The sequence below is a fragment of the Piliocolobus tephrosceles genome, chromosome 20 (genome assembly GCF_002776525.5).
Source record: "Piliocolobus tephrosceles isolate RC106 chromosome 20, ASM277652v3, whole genome shotgun sequence".
Classification (NCBI taxonomy): Eukaryota; Metazoa; Chordata; class Mammalia; order Primates; family Cercopithecidae; genus Piliocolobus; species Piliocolobus tephrosceles.
Window position 1 is genome coordinate 38,341,197 of NC_045453.1, and position 17,777 is coordinate 38,358,973.

At 48.4% G+C, this 17,777-nt stretch overlaps 1 protein-coding gene across 4 annotated transcripts in view; it reads right to left on the reverse strand.

Annotated features, from left to right (window-relative positions):
* ABHD12 (abhydrolase domain containing 12) overlaps nt 1–14,356 on the reverse strand; it is a 98,197-nt gene extending 83,841 nt beyond the window's left edge. For all 4 annotated transcript variants that reach the window (XM_023193473.1, XM_023193470.1, XM_023193472.2 and 1 more), the window contains exon 1: nt 13,888–14,356. In XM_023193473.1, the coding sequence (XP_023049241.1) occupies nt 13,888–14,078 (191 nt within the window). In that variant the 5' untranslated portion in view covers nt 14,079–14,356. The remainder of the gene's footprint in view (nt 1–13,887) is intronic.
* Between the last annotated feature and the right edge of the window lie 3,421 nt (nt 14,357–17,777).

The following is a 17,777-nucleotide window of genomic DNA, read 5'->3' on the forward strand; positions in this document are numbered from 1 at the left end:
AAGAACTCTTTATTAAATACTTTGGAATCAGAAAAAAAAAAATCAAACTGTTTGAGAGAGGAATGGAGTGAGAGAGAGAGGGCCCCTCAGAGGCTGCCCTTCACCATGGCTATGACATCTCCCAGACCACCTCATACCTAGAGATGCTTCCCTGGGCCCTGCAGACTCTCCTTCGGTTTTTTCCTGAGGCCCTGGGGCTGCACTGGCAGCCTCCCAGCTGGCCTGTACTGGCCTAACAGTCCCTTCCTTCCGGAACCCTAGCCAGACACTGAATGTCCTAGAATGGCAGTCTTCTTTTTTTCCTTCCTGTAGGTTCTGCCATGATGTGCCTTGTCAAGGTTTCCTGTGTCCCCAAACTGTAAGAATTTTTCTTATGTCTTTAGATGGCGCTCTATTGGCCAGCAATGCATTTTGCATTACATCCTGTCAAGCAAGAGGCTAAAAGAAGAGACCCTATTCTTAGTCTGTTTTTTGTTTCTATAACTAAGAAACTGAGATTGGTAATTTATAAGGAAGGAAATTTATGTCTTAAGAGTTCTGGAGGCTGGGAAGTCCAAGGTCACGGGGCCACATCTGGTGAGGACTTTCTTGCTGGTGGGGACTCTTCTGAAGAGTCCCAAGCTGGCGCAGGGCATCACATGGTAATGGGGATCAGAGGAGATGGCCACACTGCCTTTTACAACAGTGATAAGTCTCATGATAACTAACCCAAACCCTCAATAAATCATTAATTCTATGAATGAATTCATCCATTCATGAGAGCAAAGCCCTTATGACCCAATCACCTCCCAAAGGTACCATCTCTTGTTTTTTTTTTTTTTTTTTTTTTTTGAGATGGAATCTTGCTCTGTCACCCAGGCTGCAGTGCAGTGGCGCGATCTCAGCTCACTGCAACCTCTGCCTCCTGGGTTCAAGCGATTCTCCTGCCCTAGCCTCCCGAGTACCTGCAACTACAGGCATGTGCCACCATGCCCAGCTAATTTTTGTATTTTTAGTAGACGGGGTTTCACCATGTTGGCCAGGATGGCCTTGATCTCCTGACCTCGTAATCCGCCCACCTTAGCCTCCCAAAGTGCTGGGATTACAGGCGTGTGCCACCACGTCTGGTCAGCTCCCACCTCTTAACACTACTACATTGAGGACCAAGATTCCAACACTTTCCAACACATGAACTTTTAGGGGACACATTTAAACCATTAAACCATCAAGCCATAGAAAATGCTCTGAAGATAAATCAGCACATAATATGTCAGAGCAACACAGGAGTCTTTAACAAAGGATAAATGTGAATGAAAGCAGACTAACTTTCTCCAGCCATCCCTGTATTTTCTCTTTGCCAAAGGCATCACCAAAGCCTGGGGATGCAAGAACTGATGATTGCCAAGCATAAAACATGACAGACAACTAGCTCCCTGAGGACAGGTACTATCTCCTTGCATCCCCAGGGCCTAGCACAACATCTGGCAAACAACAGGAATACAGTAGCTACTGAATAAAATGACCTATGGGCACTTGGCATTGACAGGGCCACTTTCAGGTGGGAGCAATGTGGTCATCCAGGACCAGGAGTGGCAAAGGTCAAGGATGAAGGGGTAGGGCATATATGACGCATACATTATTAGGAGAAAAAAAACAGCTGAAAGTTAAAAATCGTATCTATTCTAGTGATCTGAACTACCGCATCAAAATGACCGGTATCCACTCTGAACATTCTTACCTTCCCATTACAAATAGTTCAGTCAACACACCCCAAGCTTTGTTTGAAGACCCCACCAGTCTGATAAGAACTGAAGACAATTTGAATTTTTTTTTCTTTTTTTTTTTACCATGAAGCTCAGGACAACTTCTTTCAGGCTTTAAGAACAAACCCTAAGTTTCAGCACCCCTGAGGTATGCATGTATTCCCTCACTGACAGCCTGTGTCCACCTTCACCTTTACAAACCCAAAAGTCCTGGCCTTTTCAGCCGCTCCCATACTGACACCCATCTGCCCTCTACTCTCATTATCTCAGGACATTTTCTCATCTGCTAAGCGTATCACAAGTGAGTGAGGCAACTCAGCCCACAAGTACCATCTCAAGATTAATTCTATTTAACAAGGAAGAAACTTAGCAATCTGTGTACCAGCAAGCCTCGGGGCCGAGACTTCTGCCTGGTCCCACCTGAATACTGTCATGACCTCAGTTCATGTGGACCTTTCTCCCACCTTTGCCTCAAGCCCAGCCCTCAGCCCCTCCATGCTGGGATGTGTGCAGGGACCCCATGCAGGCTTCCCAGAGCAGGGGAGCACTCAGCCAGGCAGAACATGCCAACTCCACAGATACACAGCAGGTCACAACTGCAATGACTTCCCATGGGAACTGTCTTTGTTATCTTTTTTAAAAACATTACATGTCAGAAAGAAGACTCCCTGCTAGGTAGTATGACTGTTGATGTTAATGAGAATTTAGCAAGTGTGATGGGAAGATTCTGGTTAGGCTGAGGAGTGAGAGCTCAGACTGGGCCCATGTGGGGAACTGAGAGACAGAGGCCCAATACCTCCTCTTCCCTCTGCCCTCCTAGCAGAGGGCCTTGCTACTTCTTTCCTAAGGATGGCACAAGCACTCAGAACAGAACTGGCAGATTCCTTCACCCACAAATCGATCAACTTACCCACGTCTTTCCCCACAGCCTTGGCCTTCCTTCCTAACTGAGGGGAGCTCCTCTGCTCAGCCTCAGAACACTGGGTCCCGTCCCTTCTCACAGGCCCAGAGGCATCACTGCGCCTACTCTGTCCCATGCCGTCCATCTTCTCTCTCTCCTGGATTATTCCCATGCAGACTCCAGATTGTTCTAATATCACATAATTATATCATAATTATCAATATGATAGGCTGTTTGAAGTTATCCTGTAGCATAGTGATGCTTTTATTTATTTATATATATTTTTTGAGACAGGGTCTCACTCTGTTGCCCAGACCAGAGTGCAGTGGCTTGTTCATGGCTCACACCACCTTGACCTCTCGGGCTCAAACAATCGTGCACACCACGCCTGGCTCATTTTTATTTTTTTTGGTCTAGATGAGGTTTCCCTTTGTTGCCCAGGCTGGTCTCAGATTCCTGGGCTCAAGCGATCCTCCTTCTTTATCCTCCCAAAGTGCTAGGATTACAGATGTGCTGGGATTACAGGCATGGTAGGAGTACAGGTGTGTGCCACTGCAGCTGGCTTCCTAATGATGCTTTTGAAAATTTGTTTAAGGCCGGGCGCGGTGGCTCAAGCCTGTAATCCCAGCACTTTGGGAGGCCGAGACGGGCGGATCACGAGGTCAGGAGATCGAGACCATCCTGGCTAACACGGTGAAACCCCGTCTCTACTAAAAAATACAAAAAACTAGCCGGGCGAGGTAGCGGGCGTCTGTAATCCCAGCTACTCGGGAGGCTGAGGCAGGAGAATGGCGGGAACCCGGGAAGTGGAGCTTGCAGTGAGCTGAGATCCGGCCACTGCACTCCAGCCCGGACGACAGAGCAAGACTCCGTCTCAAAAAAAAAAAGAAAAAAAAAAAAAAAGAAAATTTGTTTGGTTCTCTTTTCCCCAGGTTTCACGTTGAATAGTCGAGCCCTTTCTTTAGCAGTGTTTAATCTGCCCTTCAGTGTAATTCCTTTCAGTGTAACCTTTACCTCACACATTGTGGTTTTCATCTTTAGAAATTCAATTTGGGTAATTTTCAGATATTCCATGACTCCACTTAACTTCTGGAACATATGGAATACAATTACAGTATGTGTTGTTTTGTTTTTTGTTTTTTTGAGATGGAATTTCACTCTTGTTGCCCAGGCTGGACTGCAATGGCACGATTTTGGCTAATATATCACGTTAATTATGATAATATCATAATGATCAATATAATGGGCTGCCTGAAGTTATCCTATAGCATAGTGATGCTATTATTTATTTATTTTTTGGTATCTAATATCACTGCTAAGAAAACTCACCCCCTCCAGCCATCCCTCCCCGTCTTTCCCCCTTTCCTGCACAGCTCTCTGGAAAAGCTACCTACATTTCCTCTCTCCACTTCTTCCTTGAAGTCTCACCATTAGGCTTTTGCCCCCACCACTCCAGTAAGACACTCCTGTCAATGCTGATCTCATGTCACCAAATCCAATCGCAGATCATGCTTTCTTCTCCAACAGGCCTTCTTTAGGTGGCTACCTTGCCACTTTTTCCCAGCAATCCTCCTAACTCAGTGCCCAGATCCTGACTCCTCTGTCCTGACTTGCCTGCTGGGCGAGTCTGCTGCAGGGCTCTAGGTACCACCTGCCACAGCCATGGTCAGATACAGGCCCTAACCTTCCCCTTGAACTCTATCCCCTATCCACCTGGATGTTTAACAGACACCTCAGTATGTCAAAACCAAACAGATTACTTCTCCTGCCCCAAAGCACTTGCTCTTTCCACATCTGTCCCCATCTCAATATCTGGCAACTCCATTCTTCCTGTTGCTCAAAAAGTAGTTTGTGAATCCAGAATCACATGCTTCTTCTCATCTCCACAGCTGCTATCCCAGCCTGAGCCCCTGTCATCTCTTGCCTGGATGACTCTGGTAGCCCCTAGCTGGTCTCCCTGCTTGCCCACTGCAGCCTGTGCTTGTCACACAGTCAGAGTAACATGATGACACACACATCATGCCATTTCTTTTTTCTAAAGCAGCCAGTGGCATCCGTTCACATGTCTCCTTGTCAGAAACGTTCCCTGTACACCTGGACTGTGCACACACAGTCACAGGGCCTCATCTGTGGCTATTTCCTCACTGGGACCATTTTCCTCCTTAGTGCCCTGAGCATGTGGCATCACATGTTTCTTCATGTGTTATCTGCCTTCCCTACCAGAATGTAAAGGCCAGGAGAACTGCTATGGCCTCGGCATTCACAGGTGTTACTGGGCCTAACAGGTACTCAAACTGTTAAATGAGTGGCTGGAAAAAAGTGTTAAATAAGCAAATAGTAGTGCTATAAATGCTCTAATACCAACAGACACATTAACTGATCAGGATGCACCCTATATGTATGATTGGCTGAGAAGCCAGACTCTTAATTGTTTGGGGCAGAAAAGGGTAGAAGAAAATCCTTCTTGACATGCGCTAACAGATCTTTCTCAGTACCCTCAACTCATGTTTTCTTGTTTGTTTGTTTTGTTTTGTTTCTGAAACAAAGTCTTGCTCTGTCGCCCAGGCTGGAGTGCAGTGGCGCAATCTCGGCTCACTGCAGCCTCTACTTCCTGGGTTCCAGCGATTCTCCTGCCTCAGCCTTCCAGGATTACAGGAAGTAATCCCTCATCTGGGATTACAGGTGCTTACAACCTTGCCTGGCTAATTTTTATCTATTTAGTAGAGATGGTGTTTAACCACATTGGCCAGGCTGGTCCTGAACTCCTGACCTCAAGTGATCTGCCTGCCTCGGCCTCCCAAAGTGCTGGGATTAAAGGCATGAGCAACCACACCGGCCAGTACCCTCAACTCTTAATATTATAATCATCATGGGGCTAGTCATCTAGAAGATGTCACTGACCGAGCACACACCACGTGCCACGAACATTCCACACACCTGGGCCTCACCACAATCCTACAGGGAAGACACTCTAATCCCCACATCACAGATGAAAAAACAAACTCAGGGTGTTACACAACTCACCCAAGCCAGAGAATCTGAAAACTCACTTGAGACCCAGGTCTCTATGAAGGCTATCCTCTGCAACAGTAAATCACAATACAAAGGGGCCCAGGTCTAAATGAGAAGTCTTGCTGGTAATGGGACACTTTGGTTCTGGCATCCTGGCTCTTGGCCCCTGTTCACTGACTGACACCCTAGACGCTGGCTCTCAGTGTGGCACGAGATAGATGCCTTACCCACTCTCATGCTGAAAGAGCCCCTGCCAAAGCACAAGCATACTGAGCCTGAAGTCTTGTGGCATCATCTCTGGGTGAAGAGCATCGACTTAATCTGTCAGCTTTTCAGGTTATATTTCAATAAACACTTTCCCTGCAGATTTCACTCTGGAAGGAAAAGTGTTCTAAGGGAGGAGGAGAGAAAGGAGGGGAATGAAGAAGAGGAGGAGAAGTAGCAGCAGGAGTCTGAAATGAGGTCCTGTCTCCAAAGCTGTTAGCAAAAACCTGACAAGGTGATCCATCTTCAATGCCTCTCTCCAAGGTTTCCTCCATGAAAGTGCCTCAGGTGCTTTCAGCCTGCCCAAAGATACCCCTCACAGTTCAGGCCTGTCTGCCATAGAAGGTGGGCACTCCCTTGGGAAGGGACACTGTGGCTGAAAGGAACTAGGAACCAAGCAGAGATACAGGATGCAGAGTCCTAATAAAGCAGAAGGCAGTGGCAAAGCACCAAGTCCCAGTGTGGCTGGTCCCTGGCTGGAGTGCAGCCATGATAAGGTACACTGAGTTAGGAAGAGGAGAACCAGCACCAGTTGTGGGGGTGGGGGGCCAGCTGTGGCACCATAAACAAAGCCAGCCCCGTGCCTTGTCACAATCCTGGCACAGACTGTACTGAGAGTGGAGCAAAAGGAAAAAGGAGATGGACAAAGCGGACTTTAATCACAAAAGCTAGCTCAGAACTCACTCCCATCTTCCTAATCTGTAAAGAAAAGATGAAGAGATACCATGCAGGGACACTTAGAGGGTGAGGTTAATACTGAACCTGGGGAAGGCTGACACTGAAGAAGACAGATGTTAACCTCAGCCATCCACCCTTCTGGGTTAGGGGGAAGCCATTAGCAACCTTGGATAAAGTATCTTCTTTGGGTCAAGGAAGAACGAGGTGTGATGACTGTGTTCTTTGGTATTTACGTGTGAGGGTGATCTGGCTATGAAACCTCCCATGCAGCCCACTGATCTCTGTCCATCCAGCAGATCTGGCCTGTTGGTTGGGAGTCGGAGGATAAAGACTAGGTGACACACAGACCATGTACATCTCATGACTGCCTTCTCAGGGTCCAAATTAGACCAGTCGTGCCTTCAACGCACATTCCCAAGAATTTCAGGGCTAACGAAGGGCCCACAAAATTCCCCATTTGGGCTGGGCATAGTGGCTCACACCTGTATTCCCAGCATTTTGGGAGGCCGAGGCGGGCAGATCACAAGGTCAGGAGTTCAAGACCAGCCTAGTCAATATGATGAAAGCCCATCTCTACTAAAAATACAAAAATTAAGGCTGGACACAGTGGCTCACGCCTGTAATCCCAGCACTTTGGGAGGCCAAGGCGGGCGGATCATGAGGTCAGGAGTTCAAGATCAGCCTGACCAAATGGTGAAACCTCGTCTCTACTAAAAATGCAAAAAATTAGCCAGGTATGGTGGTGTGCGCCTGTAATCCCAGCTACTTGGGAGGCTGAGGGAGGAGAATCACTTGAACCTGGGAGGCAGAGGTTGCAGTGAGCCGAGATTGCGCCACTGCCCTCCAGCCTGGGCAATAGAGGGAGACTCTGTCTCAAAAACAAACAAAAAAAAATTAGCCGGGCATGGTGGCAGGTGCCCGTAGTCCCAGCTACTCGGGAGGCTGAGGCAGAAGAATCGCTTGAATCTGGAAGGCAGAGGTTGCAGTAAGCCGAGATCATGCCACTGCACTGTAGCCTGGGTGACAGAGCAAGACTCTGTCTCAAAAAAAAGAAAAAAAGAAAAAAAAATAACTCATTTGCCCAGTACCTCCTCACACCAGACACCATGCAAAGAAAAACTTATCTAGTTCCCCGTCCCAAGGAGTACAGAGTTGACCTATGAATGAAATAAATATTTACCTTTAAAAATTACCTTTCAGCCCAGAATTTAAAAACCAAAAAAAAACTGGTTTAGGGTTCTTCTTGACCTCCAAAATTGCTCTCATCTGAATTACTTACCAATGTTAAAAAAGTTGGCAATACTACACACACACACACTACGACAAAAAAAATTACATAAACAAACAAAAGGTTGGGTGCACTGGCTCATGCCTTTAATCCCAGTACTTTGGGAGGCTCAGGCAGGTGGATCACTGGAGCTCAGGAGTTCAAGTCCAGTCTGGGCAACATGGCAAAACCCTGTCTGTACAAAAAATACAAAAGTTAGCTAGGTATGGTGGTGGGTGCCTGTAGTCCAAGCTACTTGTAAGGCTGAGGTGCGAAGACCATTTGACCCTGGGAGGCACAGGCTATAGTGAGCCATGACTGCACCACAGCACTCCAGTTTGGGTGTAGAGCCAAACCCGATCTCAAACACAAAACAAAACAAACTAAAAAAAACACCAGCTAGTCTTTTCCAGAAAGACTGGACGATCTGGCCACTCTGGGACCACATTCCTGCCAGGCAGCAACAGGACAGGGTGTGGTAGCTGCTGTCCCCTTCAGACAGAACCTGTTCTCTCCACTTGTCTGCTGCCGTCAGCATCCCCCTAATCTCCCAGAACTAAAAAAGATAAATATTTTCTTTGATGGAGCAGAAAATATGTATGTGTGTGTGTTTATATTTTTCCCCACTTCAGTGTACGTATGGATAATAGATATATTATTGACTAGCCTAAATCAAGAGGAAAAAGCAGGCCAGGCGTGGTGGCTCATGCCTGTAATCCCAGCACTTTGGGAGGCCAAGACGGGCAGATCACCTGAGGTTGGGAGTTCGAGACCAGCCTGACCAACATGGAAAAACCCTGTCTCTACGAAAAATACAAAATTAGCTGGGTATGGTGTGACACATACCTGTAATCCCAGCTACTCGGTAGGCTGAGGCAGGAGAATTGCTTGAACCTGGGAGGTGGAGGTTGCAATGAGCCGAGATCATGCCATTGCACTCCAGCCTGGGCAACAAGAGTGAAACTCCATCTCAAAAAAAAAAAAAGAGGAAAAACCCTAATTACAAAAAACAGGGAACAAAACTGGGGAAATGGCCACAGGTACACAGGAAAAAAGGTGAATTAAATTAATAATTTTATATGAATACATAAACCGCCAAAACTGAAATCAGGACATAACAAATCTAAACAGGTCAATGACACAAAAGACACTGTAGTAGTTACTGAAGTGCTATATTCTGAAACAGCACTGGCTAGGATGGTGGCTCATGTCTATAATCCCAATACTTTGGGGGACAGAGGTAGAAGCACTGCTTGAAAGAGAAGTTCAAGACTAGCCTAGGCAACGTGGCAAGACCTGTATGTACCAAAAAAGTTAAATAAATAAATAAATAGAAAGGCACCAGGCTTAGACAGTTTTACAAGAAAATTCCTACCAAATTTTAAACAAAGAATTTTAAAATTTTGTAAGCTGGCTTACAAAGTACGCCTGTAATCCCAGCACTTTGGGAGGCCAAGGCGGGCAGATCACGAGGTCAGGAGATCAAGACCATCCTGGATAACACAGTGAAACCCCATCTCTGCTAAAAAAAACACAAAAAATTAGCCAAGTGGGGTGGCAGGCGCCTATAGTTCCAGTTACTCTGGAAGCTGAGGCAGGAGAATTGCGTGAACCTAGGAGGCAGAGCTTGCAGTGAGCCGAGATCACGCCACTGCACTCCAGCCTGGGCGACAAAGCGAGACTCCATCTCAAAATAATAATAACAACAATAAAAGTTTAGAATAAAATGTTAAATAAGTGATAAAGGTTGCATAAGAGAAAATTACACACTATTCTCACAAATAATGATGTAAAATTTCTAAATAAAATAACGATAAATAAGCCAGGTGCGGTGGCTCATACCTTATAATCCCAGTACTTTGGGAGGCTGAGGTGGGCAGATTATCTGAAGTCAGTAGATTGAGTCCAGTCTGGTCAACACGGCAAAATCCCATCTCCACTAAAAATACAAAAATTAGCAGTGCATGGTGGCATGCGCCTATCCCGGCTATTCGGCAGGCTGAGGCCGGAGAATTGCTTGCACCTGAGAGGCAGAGGTTGCAGTGACCCAAGATCGCACCACTGCACTCCAGCCTGGGCGACAGAGTGAAACCCCGTCTCAAAAAAATAATAATTAATTAATTAATAAATAGAATCTGACTATACAATGAGAGTTTATCCCATGAATACAATGATGATTCAATAATATAAATCCATTACTATAACTCACTATGTTAACAGACAAAAGAAGAAAATCTCTATTATCATTCCACAGATGTACACTGGCATTTGAGAAAACTCAATCACCATTTTTTATTTTAAAAACATCAGTGAGGGAGCAGGAACAAAAACAAAAAGCTCCCCACAACATTAGCAACACACCCCAGCATGGCACTTGATGGCAAAAACACTAACAGCATTCTCACTGAAGTCAGGAATGAAACAAGTTACTCAGTGTCATCCCTATTATTTAACTTTGTTCTAGAAATGCAATGCAAACAGAAAAGAAAAAGAGGTCAGACATGGCGGCTCACGCCTGTAATCCCAACACTTTGGGAGGCCGTGACAGGCAGATCACTTGAAGTCAGGAGCTGGAGACCAGTCTGGTCAACATGGTGAAACACCATTCCTACTAAAAATACAAAAATTAGCCATGCGTGGTGGCAAGTGCTTGTAATCCCACCTTCTCGGGAGTCTGAGGCAGGAGAATTTAGGCCTGGCATGGTAGTTCACGCCTAGCACTTTGGGAGACCCAGACAGAAGGATCGCTTGAAGCCAGGAATTCAAGACCAGCCTGGGGGGCAACACAGGGAGACTTCAGATCTACCAAAAAAAAAAAAAAACAAAGAAGATTAACCAGGAATGCATACACACAGCATCTCAGCTACTAGGGAGGCTGATGGGGGAGGATCGCCTGAGCCCAGGAGTGGGCCATGATCTGGACTGCAGTGGGCCATGATCATGCCACTGTGCTCCAGCCTAAGTGATAGAACTGCCTTAAAAAAAAATTGTTTAAAAATATTCCAGGCCGGGCACTGTGGCTTATGCCTATAACCCCAGCAATTTCGGAGGCCGAGGCTGGTGGATCACGAGGTCAGGAGTTTGAGACCAGCCTGGCCAACATGGTGAAACCCTGTCTCTACTGAAAATACAAAAATTAGCCTGGCTTGGTGGCGGGCATCTGTAATCCCAGCTACTTGGGAGGCTGAAGCTGGAGAATTGCTTGAACCCGGGAAGTGGAGGCTGTAGTGAGCCAAGATCGCCACTGCACTCCAGCCTGGACGACAGAGCGAGACTCCTTCTCAAAAAAAAAAATCTAACCTTTCATCCTACCAAAAAAAAGGAGAAGATGAATGGATGATTCAAAATTGGCTAAACACTGAAAACTTTAAGTGATGGATACATGAAGGCTCATTAGATTGTCTTCTCCACTTCCGTGTATGTTGACAATAAAGAGTTTAAAAAATGTAGATAAGGATCAAAAGGAGGATCATAAAAGACACAAAGGAGCCGGCTCTGTGGCGCAATGGATAATTTGTTCAATCAACAAGTATTTTCTAACAACTACTAGGTGCCAGGTACTGGAAATACTTAAGTGGAGAAAACAAAGCTCCTGTTCTCATGGTGCTTCCATTCTGGTTGCTGGGGAGGCACACAAGCAAAAATTACAATCTCGAGTAAGTGATAATAACGTCTACAGGGGTGGGCTGGTCTAAGAAGGCCTCAGTGAGGAGGTGATGGTGGCACAGAGTCTGAGTGAGGAAGAGGAGAAAGTCCAAGGATGTCTGAGAGAGCCAGCCGGGAAGGAAGACAACCAGTAGCTGGCAAATCTGGTCTTCCTTCCCTTGGTTTTGCTTTTTACCCCTAACAGTCTTTTGCTTATTCAAAGGACATGGACACAACTGGAATGCCTCTCTTTGTCCCGACTAGAAAATAAAAATTAATTGGGTCATTTTAATACAGTACATTCTTCAAGGAAGGTGCCAGGTCGGCGCTGTTTCCCCAAACGTTGTGGAAAACAATTTGATTTTTTCTTTCTTTTTGAGACGGAGTTTCGTTCTTGTTGCCCAGGCTGGAGTGCAATGGTGCAATCTCGGTTCTGCGACATCCTGGCTCACCGCAACCTCCGCCTCCCAGATTCAAGTGATTCTCCTGCCTCAGCCTCCCGAGTAGCTGGGATTACAAGCATATGCGCCACCACGCCCGGCTAATTTCCTATTTTTAGTAGAGAAGGGGTTTATCCATGTTGGTTAGGCTGATCTGGAACTCCTGACCTCAGATACTCTGCCCCGCCTCGGTCTCCCAGAGTGCTGGCATTACAGGCGTGAGCCACCGCGCCCCGCAATTCGATTTTTTCGAAGGAAGAATTTTCCAATTTATCTAAGCGTTGTGCCATGTCTGTTAATAAAAGTGTATTAAAGTTAAATCATGAGTTTTTAATGCAAATAAATCTTTCCATAGCAAAGAGAACAGATTAGTTTCACAAAAGATATTGATCAGATGCTGGATAATTTTACACCCATAAACACAAAACTATCAGTCTCTGCCCTTCTGTCAAACCATCGACTTACAGGTAGGTGTCTATAGTTTAATTTCATGATCTTTTAAGCAATGAAGTTGAAATTCTAATTTTCCTTAGGAGCGATCTGCATAAATATTTTACACTCAAGTGGCCAGCATCAACTAAGGGCATTCCAGATGGTTAAAAAAAGAAGTGCTCTGCTACAACGCCCGAGATCACCATATAGTAACTTCTTCAAACCACCACAAAATATCAAGGCTTCAAAGCTGCCAGGAATGCTATGTTCTTTTTTTTTTTTTTTTGAGATGGAGTCTTGCTCTGTCACCCAAGCTGGAGTGCAGTGGCTGGATCTCAGCTCACTACAAGCTCCTCCTCTCGGGTTCATGCCATTCTCCTGCCTCAGCCTCCCGAGTAGCTGGGACTACAGGCGCCCGCCACCTCGCCCGGCTAGTTTTTTGTATTTTTTTAGTAGAGACGGGGTTTCACCGTGTTAACCAGGATGGTCTCGATCTCCTGACCTCGTGATCCGCCCGTCTCGGCCTCCCAAAGTGCTGGGATTACAGGCTTGAGCCACCGCGCCCGGCAGGAATGCTATGTTCTACAAACAGCCAGATAATTAGGTAACCAGCAGATGGGAGAAGAAATCTGTCCGTATGAAACATGTTCCCATCTCCATCCCAGTTTTGAAAGTGACTTTATATAAACGCGTTCATCTTCTACCCAAAGGGAGAACACCAATAACCAAACGACCCAGGACTGCAAGGTGATTCCCAAGGAGGCGAACTTGTGCGGACAGATTTCCAGCACCACGAACCACCACCAGCAGAGGGAAGGACAAGCTTCCCTCCGACGGCTGCGATGCTCGAGTCCCTCCTTCCCCTACAACTTGCGGCCCACTGAGCCCTTCCCCAAAGGTCCTGGAGTTCTGAGAGACGCACGCCCCTGACCCTAGTTACCTGGGAGAGGCGCCGAGTGCCCAAGGTGCCAGTAAGGCTCCGAGCACGCAGCCCAACCTGAGGGGCGCCTGCCCGGGCGCTCGGTGCGGGGCCCGATGCAGAGCAGCAAGAGGAGGTCCGAGTGGGCCCCGGCGCTCTCAGGATCTGGCGCCGGCCCCTCTGCCTAATGCCTCTGCTGTGCCTGGCGTCCAGGATCTCCCAAGGACTCCCCACCCCCTACCCTGCTCTCCCACGCGGGGTCATGACTTCGGGCGGCGCCAAGCCCCCAACGTAAGGGTCCCCCGGGCTTCCCCGGGAAAGGGTCGGGGTGCAAGGCTAGGCTGGGAGTGCCGAGCGCGAGGGCGGGAGGAGAACACAGGGGGTCAGGGGCAGGGCAAAGCGCTCCCTCCGCGCTGCCTGGGGAAGGGAGCGGGGGTGGGGCCGCCGCAGGCCAAATGCGGGACACCAGCGCGGACCCGGGCGGCCGCGGATCGGGCGGGCGGCCACCCTGGGTGGTGCTGGGAGGTGCTGGGGCCCCCTGCGGGACGCACCTGCGCCAGGTGAGCACCCCCTCCGCGAAGCCTCACCTGCCCAGCGCCCGTTTCATTCCCGCGTCGGCTGCGCAGCGCGGCTCGGCCGCCCCCGTGCCCGTCAGGCGCAGGTTCTGCTTCAGGCGGCAGTCGGCGTCCAGCGCCGCGGCGGCCGAGCCAGAGGAGGACGAGCTCGAGGCGGCGCAGCGCTCATGCTCCAAGGCGACCGGCTCGGTCCGCTTCCTCATCCCGCGGCCGACAGGGCCGGCCGCCGACGGCGCCCGCTGGCCTCGCCCGCCGCTTGCGCCGCAACGCCGCCGCTCACAGCCGCCGCCACCCGAAGCCCGGAGCCCGGAGCCCAGAACCCGCCGCTCCTCACATCCCAGCCCAGGCCGCGGCGCCGGCTACGAACCAGCGGCGGGGGCCCGCCGGACACGCCGGCCAATCAGCGCCGGGCTCCCGCTGGCCCTGCCCCTGACCCCGCCCCGGCCACCTCTTCCCGGGTTCCGAGGGGCGCGCGCCCAGCATCCTCGGCGCCACCCGCAGCCATCTTGTGGGAGGGTCGGCGAAGCCGCAGCGGCGCGTCATCTGCAGGGCAGGGCTCTGGGCTCCATCCCGAGGCTGCAGCTGCCCTCGCCCGGGCGCTCCGTGTGAGGAGCGCCCGCTCCCTGTCTTGCCCCGGTTCATGACCCGAAAGGGGTGGCCCAGCTAGCCAGACCCGCAACGCGGGGCCCCTAGCGCTTCTGCAAACGGAAACCCAGCGGTAGCAAATAGTATTTCCGTTCTCGTGATTCTTAACTCTTCTCACAAGGACTTTACCTTTAAAAGTATGCTTTCCGGTCGTCGATTTTTAATTTGAAGCAAATGGATAAACTCAGTTTTTACTTTTGGACCGAACATATGAACTGCTTGAAAAACTTACTTTTTAAAAACCTGTATTAGATTTTAGATTTTTATAAAGCAATTAAGACTACCTGATGGGCCGGGCGCGGTGGCTCAAGCCTGTAATCCAGTACTTTGGGAGGCAAAGACGGGCGGATCACGAGGTCAGGAGATCGAGACCATCCTGGCTAACACGGTGAAACCCCCGTCTCTACTAAAAAATACAAAAAAAAATTTAGCCAGGCGAGGTGGCGGGCGCCTGTACAGTCCCAGCTACTGGGGAGGCTGAGGCGGGAGAATGGCGTCAACCCGGGAGGCGGAGCTTGCAGTGAGCTGAGATCCGGCCACTGCACCCCAGCCTGGGCAAGAGAGCCAGACTCCGTCTCAAAAAAAAAAAAAAAAAGAATGGCGTAAACCCGTGAGGCGGAGCTTGCAGTGAGCTGAGATCCGGCCACTGCACTCCAGCCTGGGCGACAGAGGAGACTCCCTCTCAAAAAAAAAAAAGACTACCTGATGGGATGAAAATCCATTTCAAAGATAAATTCGCCCTTGTGAAACCCAAATTTAGTACTAATTCAACCCATCCTAAAAAGAGAAAAAGAAAGAAAAAAAAAGGCAGTTTCACAAATTCAGTTTTATAACTTTGGCTCTCCTTAATATGGCATTAATCTTACATATGATCTGTAACCGAGAGAGATATTTGCTTACTTATTCCAAAGTAACTTTAGAAATTTCAGTATTTGTCACTTTGAAAACTGTTGGCAATTGGTAATCTAAGGTCAACTGGAAATGCATTTAGAAATTCAACAGCTTTTTATATTACTTTTATAGTGATACTTTGAAATTGCAACATAAATTGTAGACCATATTACTAAGTGTTACAGCCTGCATTCATAATTGTGTCCATATCTCCAGATATACTTTTTAAAAACATATTATGGGCTGAGCTCTGTGGCTCATGCCTGTAATCTCAGCACTTTGGGAGGCGGAGGTGGGCGGATCACTTAAGTACAGGAGATGGAAGCCAGACCAGCCTGGCCAGCATGGTGAAATTCTGTCTCTACTAAAAATACAAAAATTAGCCGGGTGTGGTGGCACAAGCCTGGGTGACAGAGCAAGACTCTGTTTAAAAAAAAAAAAAAAAAGACTGGGCGAGGTGGCTCACGCCTGTAATCCCAGCACTTTGGGAGGCCGAGGCGGGCGGATCACAAGGTCAGGAGATCAAGCCTAACCTGGCCAACATAGTGAAACCCCGTCTCTACTAAAAATACAAAGATTAGCCAGGTGTGGTGGCACAAGCCTATAATCCCAGCTACTTGGGAGGCTGACACAGGAGACTCTCTTGAACCTGGGAGGCGGAGGTTGCGGTGAGCTGAGATCACACCATTGCACTCCAGCCTTGGGGACAAAAGCAAACTTCTGTCTCAAAAAAAAAAAAAAAAAAGGAAAAAGGAAAAAAATTAGCTGGGTATGGTGGCACATGCCTGTATTCCCAGCTACTTGGGAGACTGGGGCAGGAGAATTGCTCGAACTGGGGAGTCGGAGGTTGCCGTGATCCGAAATTGTGCCACTGCACTCCACCCTGGCGACAGAGGGAGACTCTTCTCAAAAACAAACAAATTAGCCGGGTGTAGTGGCACACGCCTGTAATCCCAGCTACTTGGGAGGCTGAAGCAGAAGAATTGCTTGAACCCGGGATGCTGGGATTGGGAGGTTGCAGTGAGCTGAGATCACACAACTGCACTCCAGCCTGGGTGACAGAGCAAGCCTCCATCTCAAAATAAACATACTATGAAATGTAAATGATAAATTCTTTATAGTGATGTAGTAACACATCCTGGAGAGATTGGAAATCTAGGAAATAACTAAAACGTAAAAGAAAAAAAGTTTTGACTCTATCACTCACTTCAATTGAAAACAAACAAAAACAACAACAGCAGGGAGCAGTGGCTCACGCCTGTAATCCCAGCACTTTGGGAGGCCGAGGTGGGCGGATCACAAGGTCAGGAAATCGTGACCATCCTGGCTAACACAGTGAAACCCCGTCTCTACTAACAATATAAAAAATGAGCTGGGCGTGGTGGCCGGCCCCTGTAGTCCCAGCTACATGGGAGGCTGAGGCAGGAGAATGGCGTGAACCCAGGAGTGGAGCTTGCAGTGAGCCGAGATCGCACCACTGCACTCCAACCTGGGCAACAGAGTGGGACTCTGTCTCAGAAAAACCAAGCAAACCAAAAAAAGGAAGGAAGAGCTGGAGAGGAGAAATCTGTACCGGGTATTGAAACTTTCTTACAGGCACAAGGCCCTGCCCACAGAGTGCCCAACTCTTGGGGGTTGCCCACATTTGTATCATTGGTCCACACTCCTCCTTGACTCTTAGGCTCCTCATCATCTCTGGTCTAATTTCTGACAAGTACTACTTCAATGCTGAGCTCCCAACTCTTCTCCCACCCCCAACTCCATCCATGACCTTTCCCTCTTGGGGAATGGCAGTTCTATTCTTGCAATTCCTGGGGCCACAATTCTGCGGTCATCCTTGACTTCTCCTTTCTTGTGCTATAGCATGTCTATCACCAAGCCTTGTCAGCTGTGCTTTCAAAATCTATGAGAATTTGGGCCGGGCGTGGTGGCTCAAGCCTGTAATCCCAGCACTTTGGGAGGCCGAGACGGGCGGATCACAAGGTCAGGAGATCGAGACCATCCTGGCTAACACGGTGAAACCCCGTCTCTACTAAAAAACTACAAAAAAAACTAGCCGGGCGAGGTGGCGGCGCCTGTAGTCCCAGCTACCCGGGAGGCTGAGGCAGGAGAATGGAGTGAACCTGGGAGGCGGAGCTTGCAGTGAGCTGAGATCCAGCCACAGCACTCCAGCCTGGGTGACAGAGCGAGACTCTGTCTTAAAAAAAAAAAAAATCTATGAGAATTTAACCATTAAATTTTACCGCCTCCATGGTCCCCACCCTGGGCCAAACTGCTGTCATCTCTCACCTCCATTATTTGAATAGCCTAACTGGTCTCCTGCCTCCACTTTGTCTCACTCTGTCCACTTAATTCAGCTGCCACAT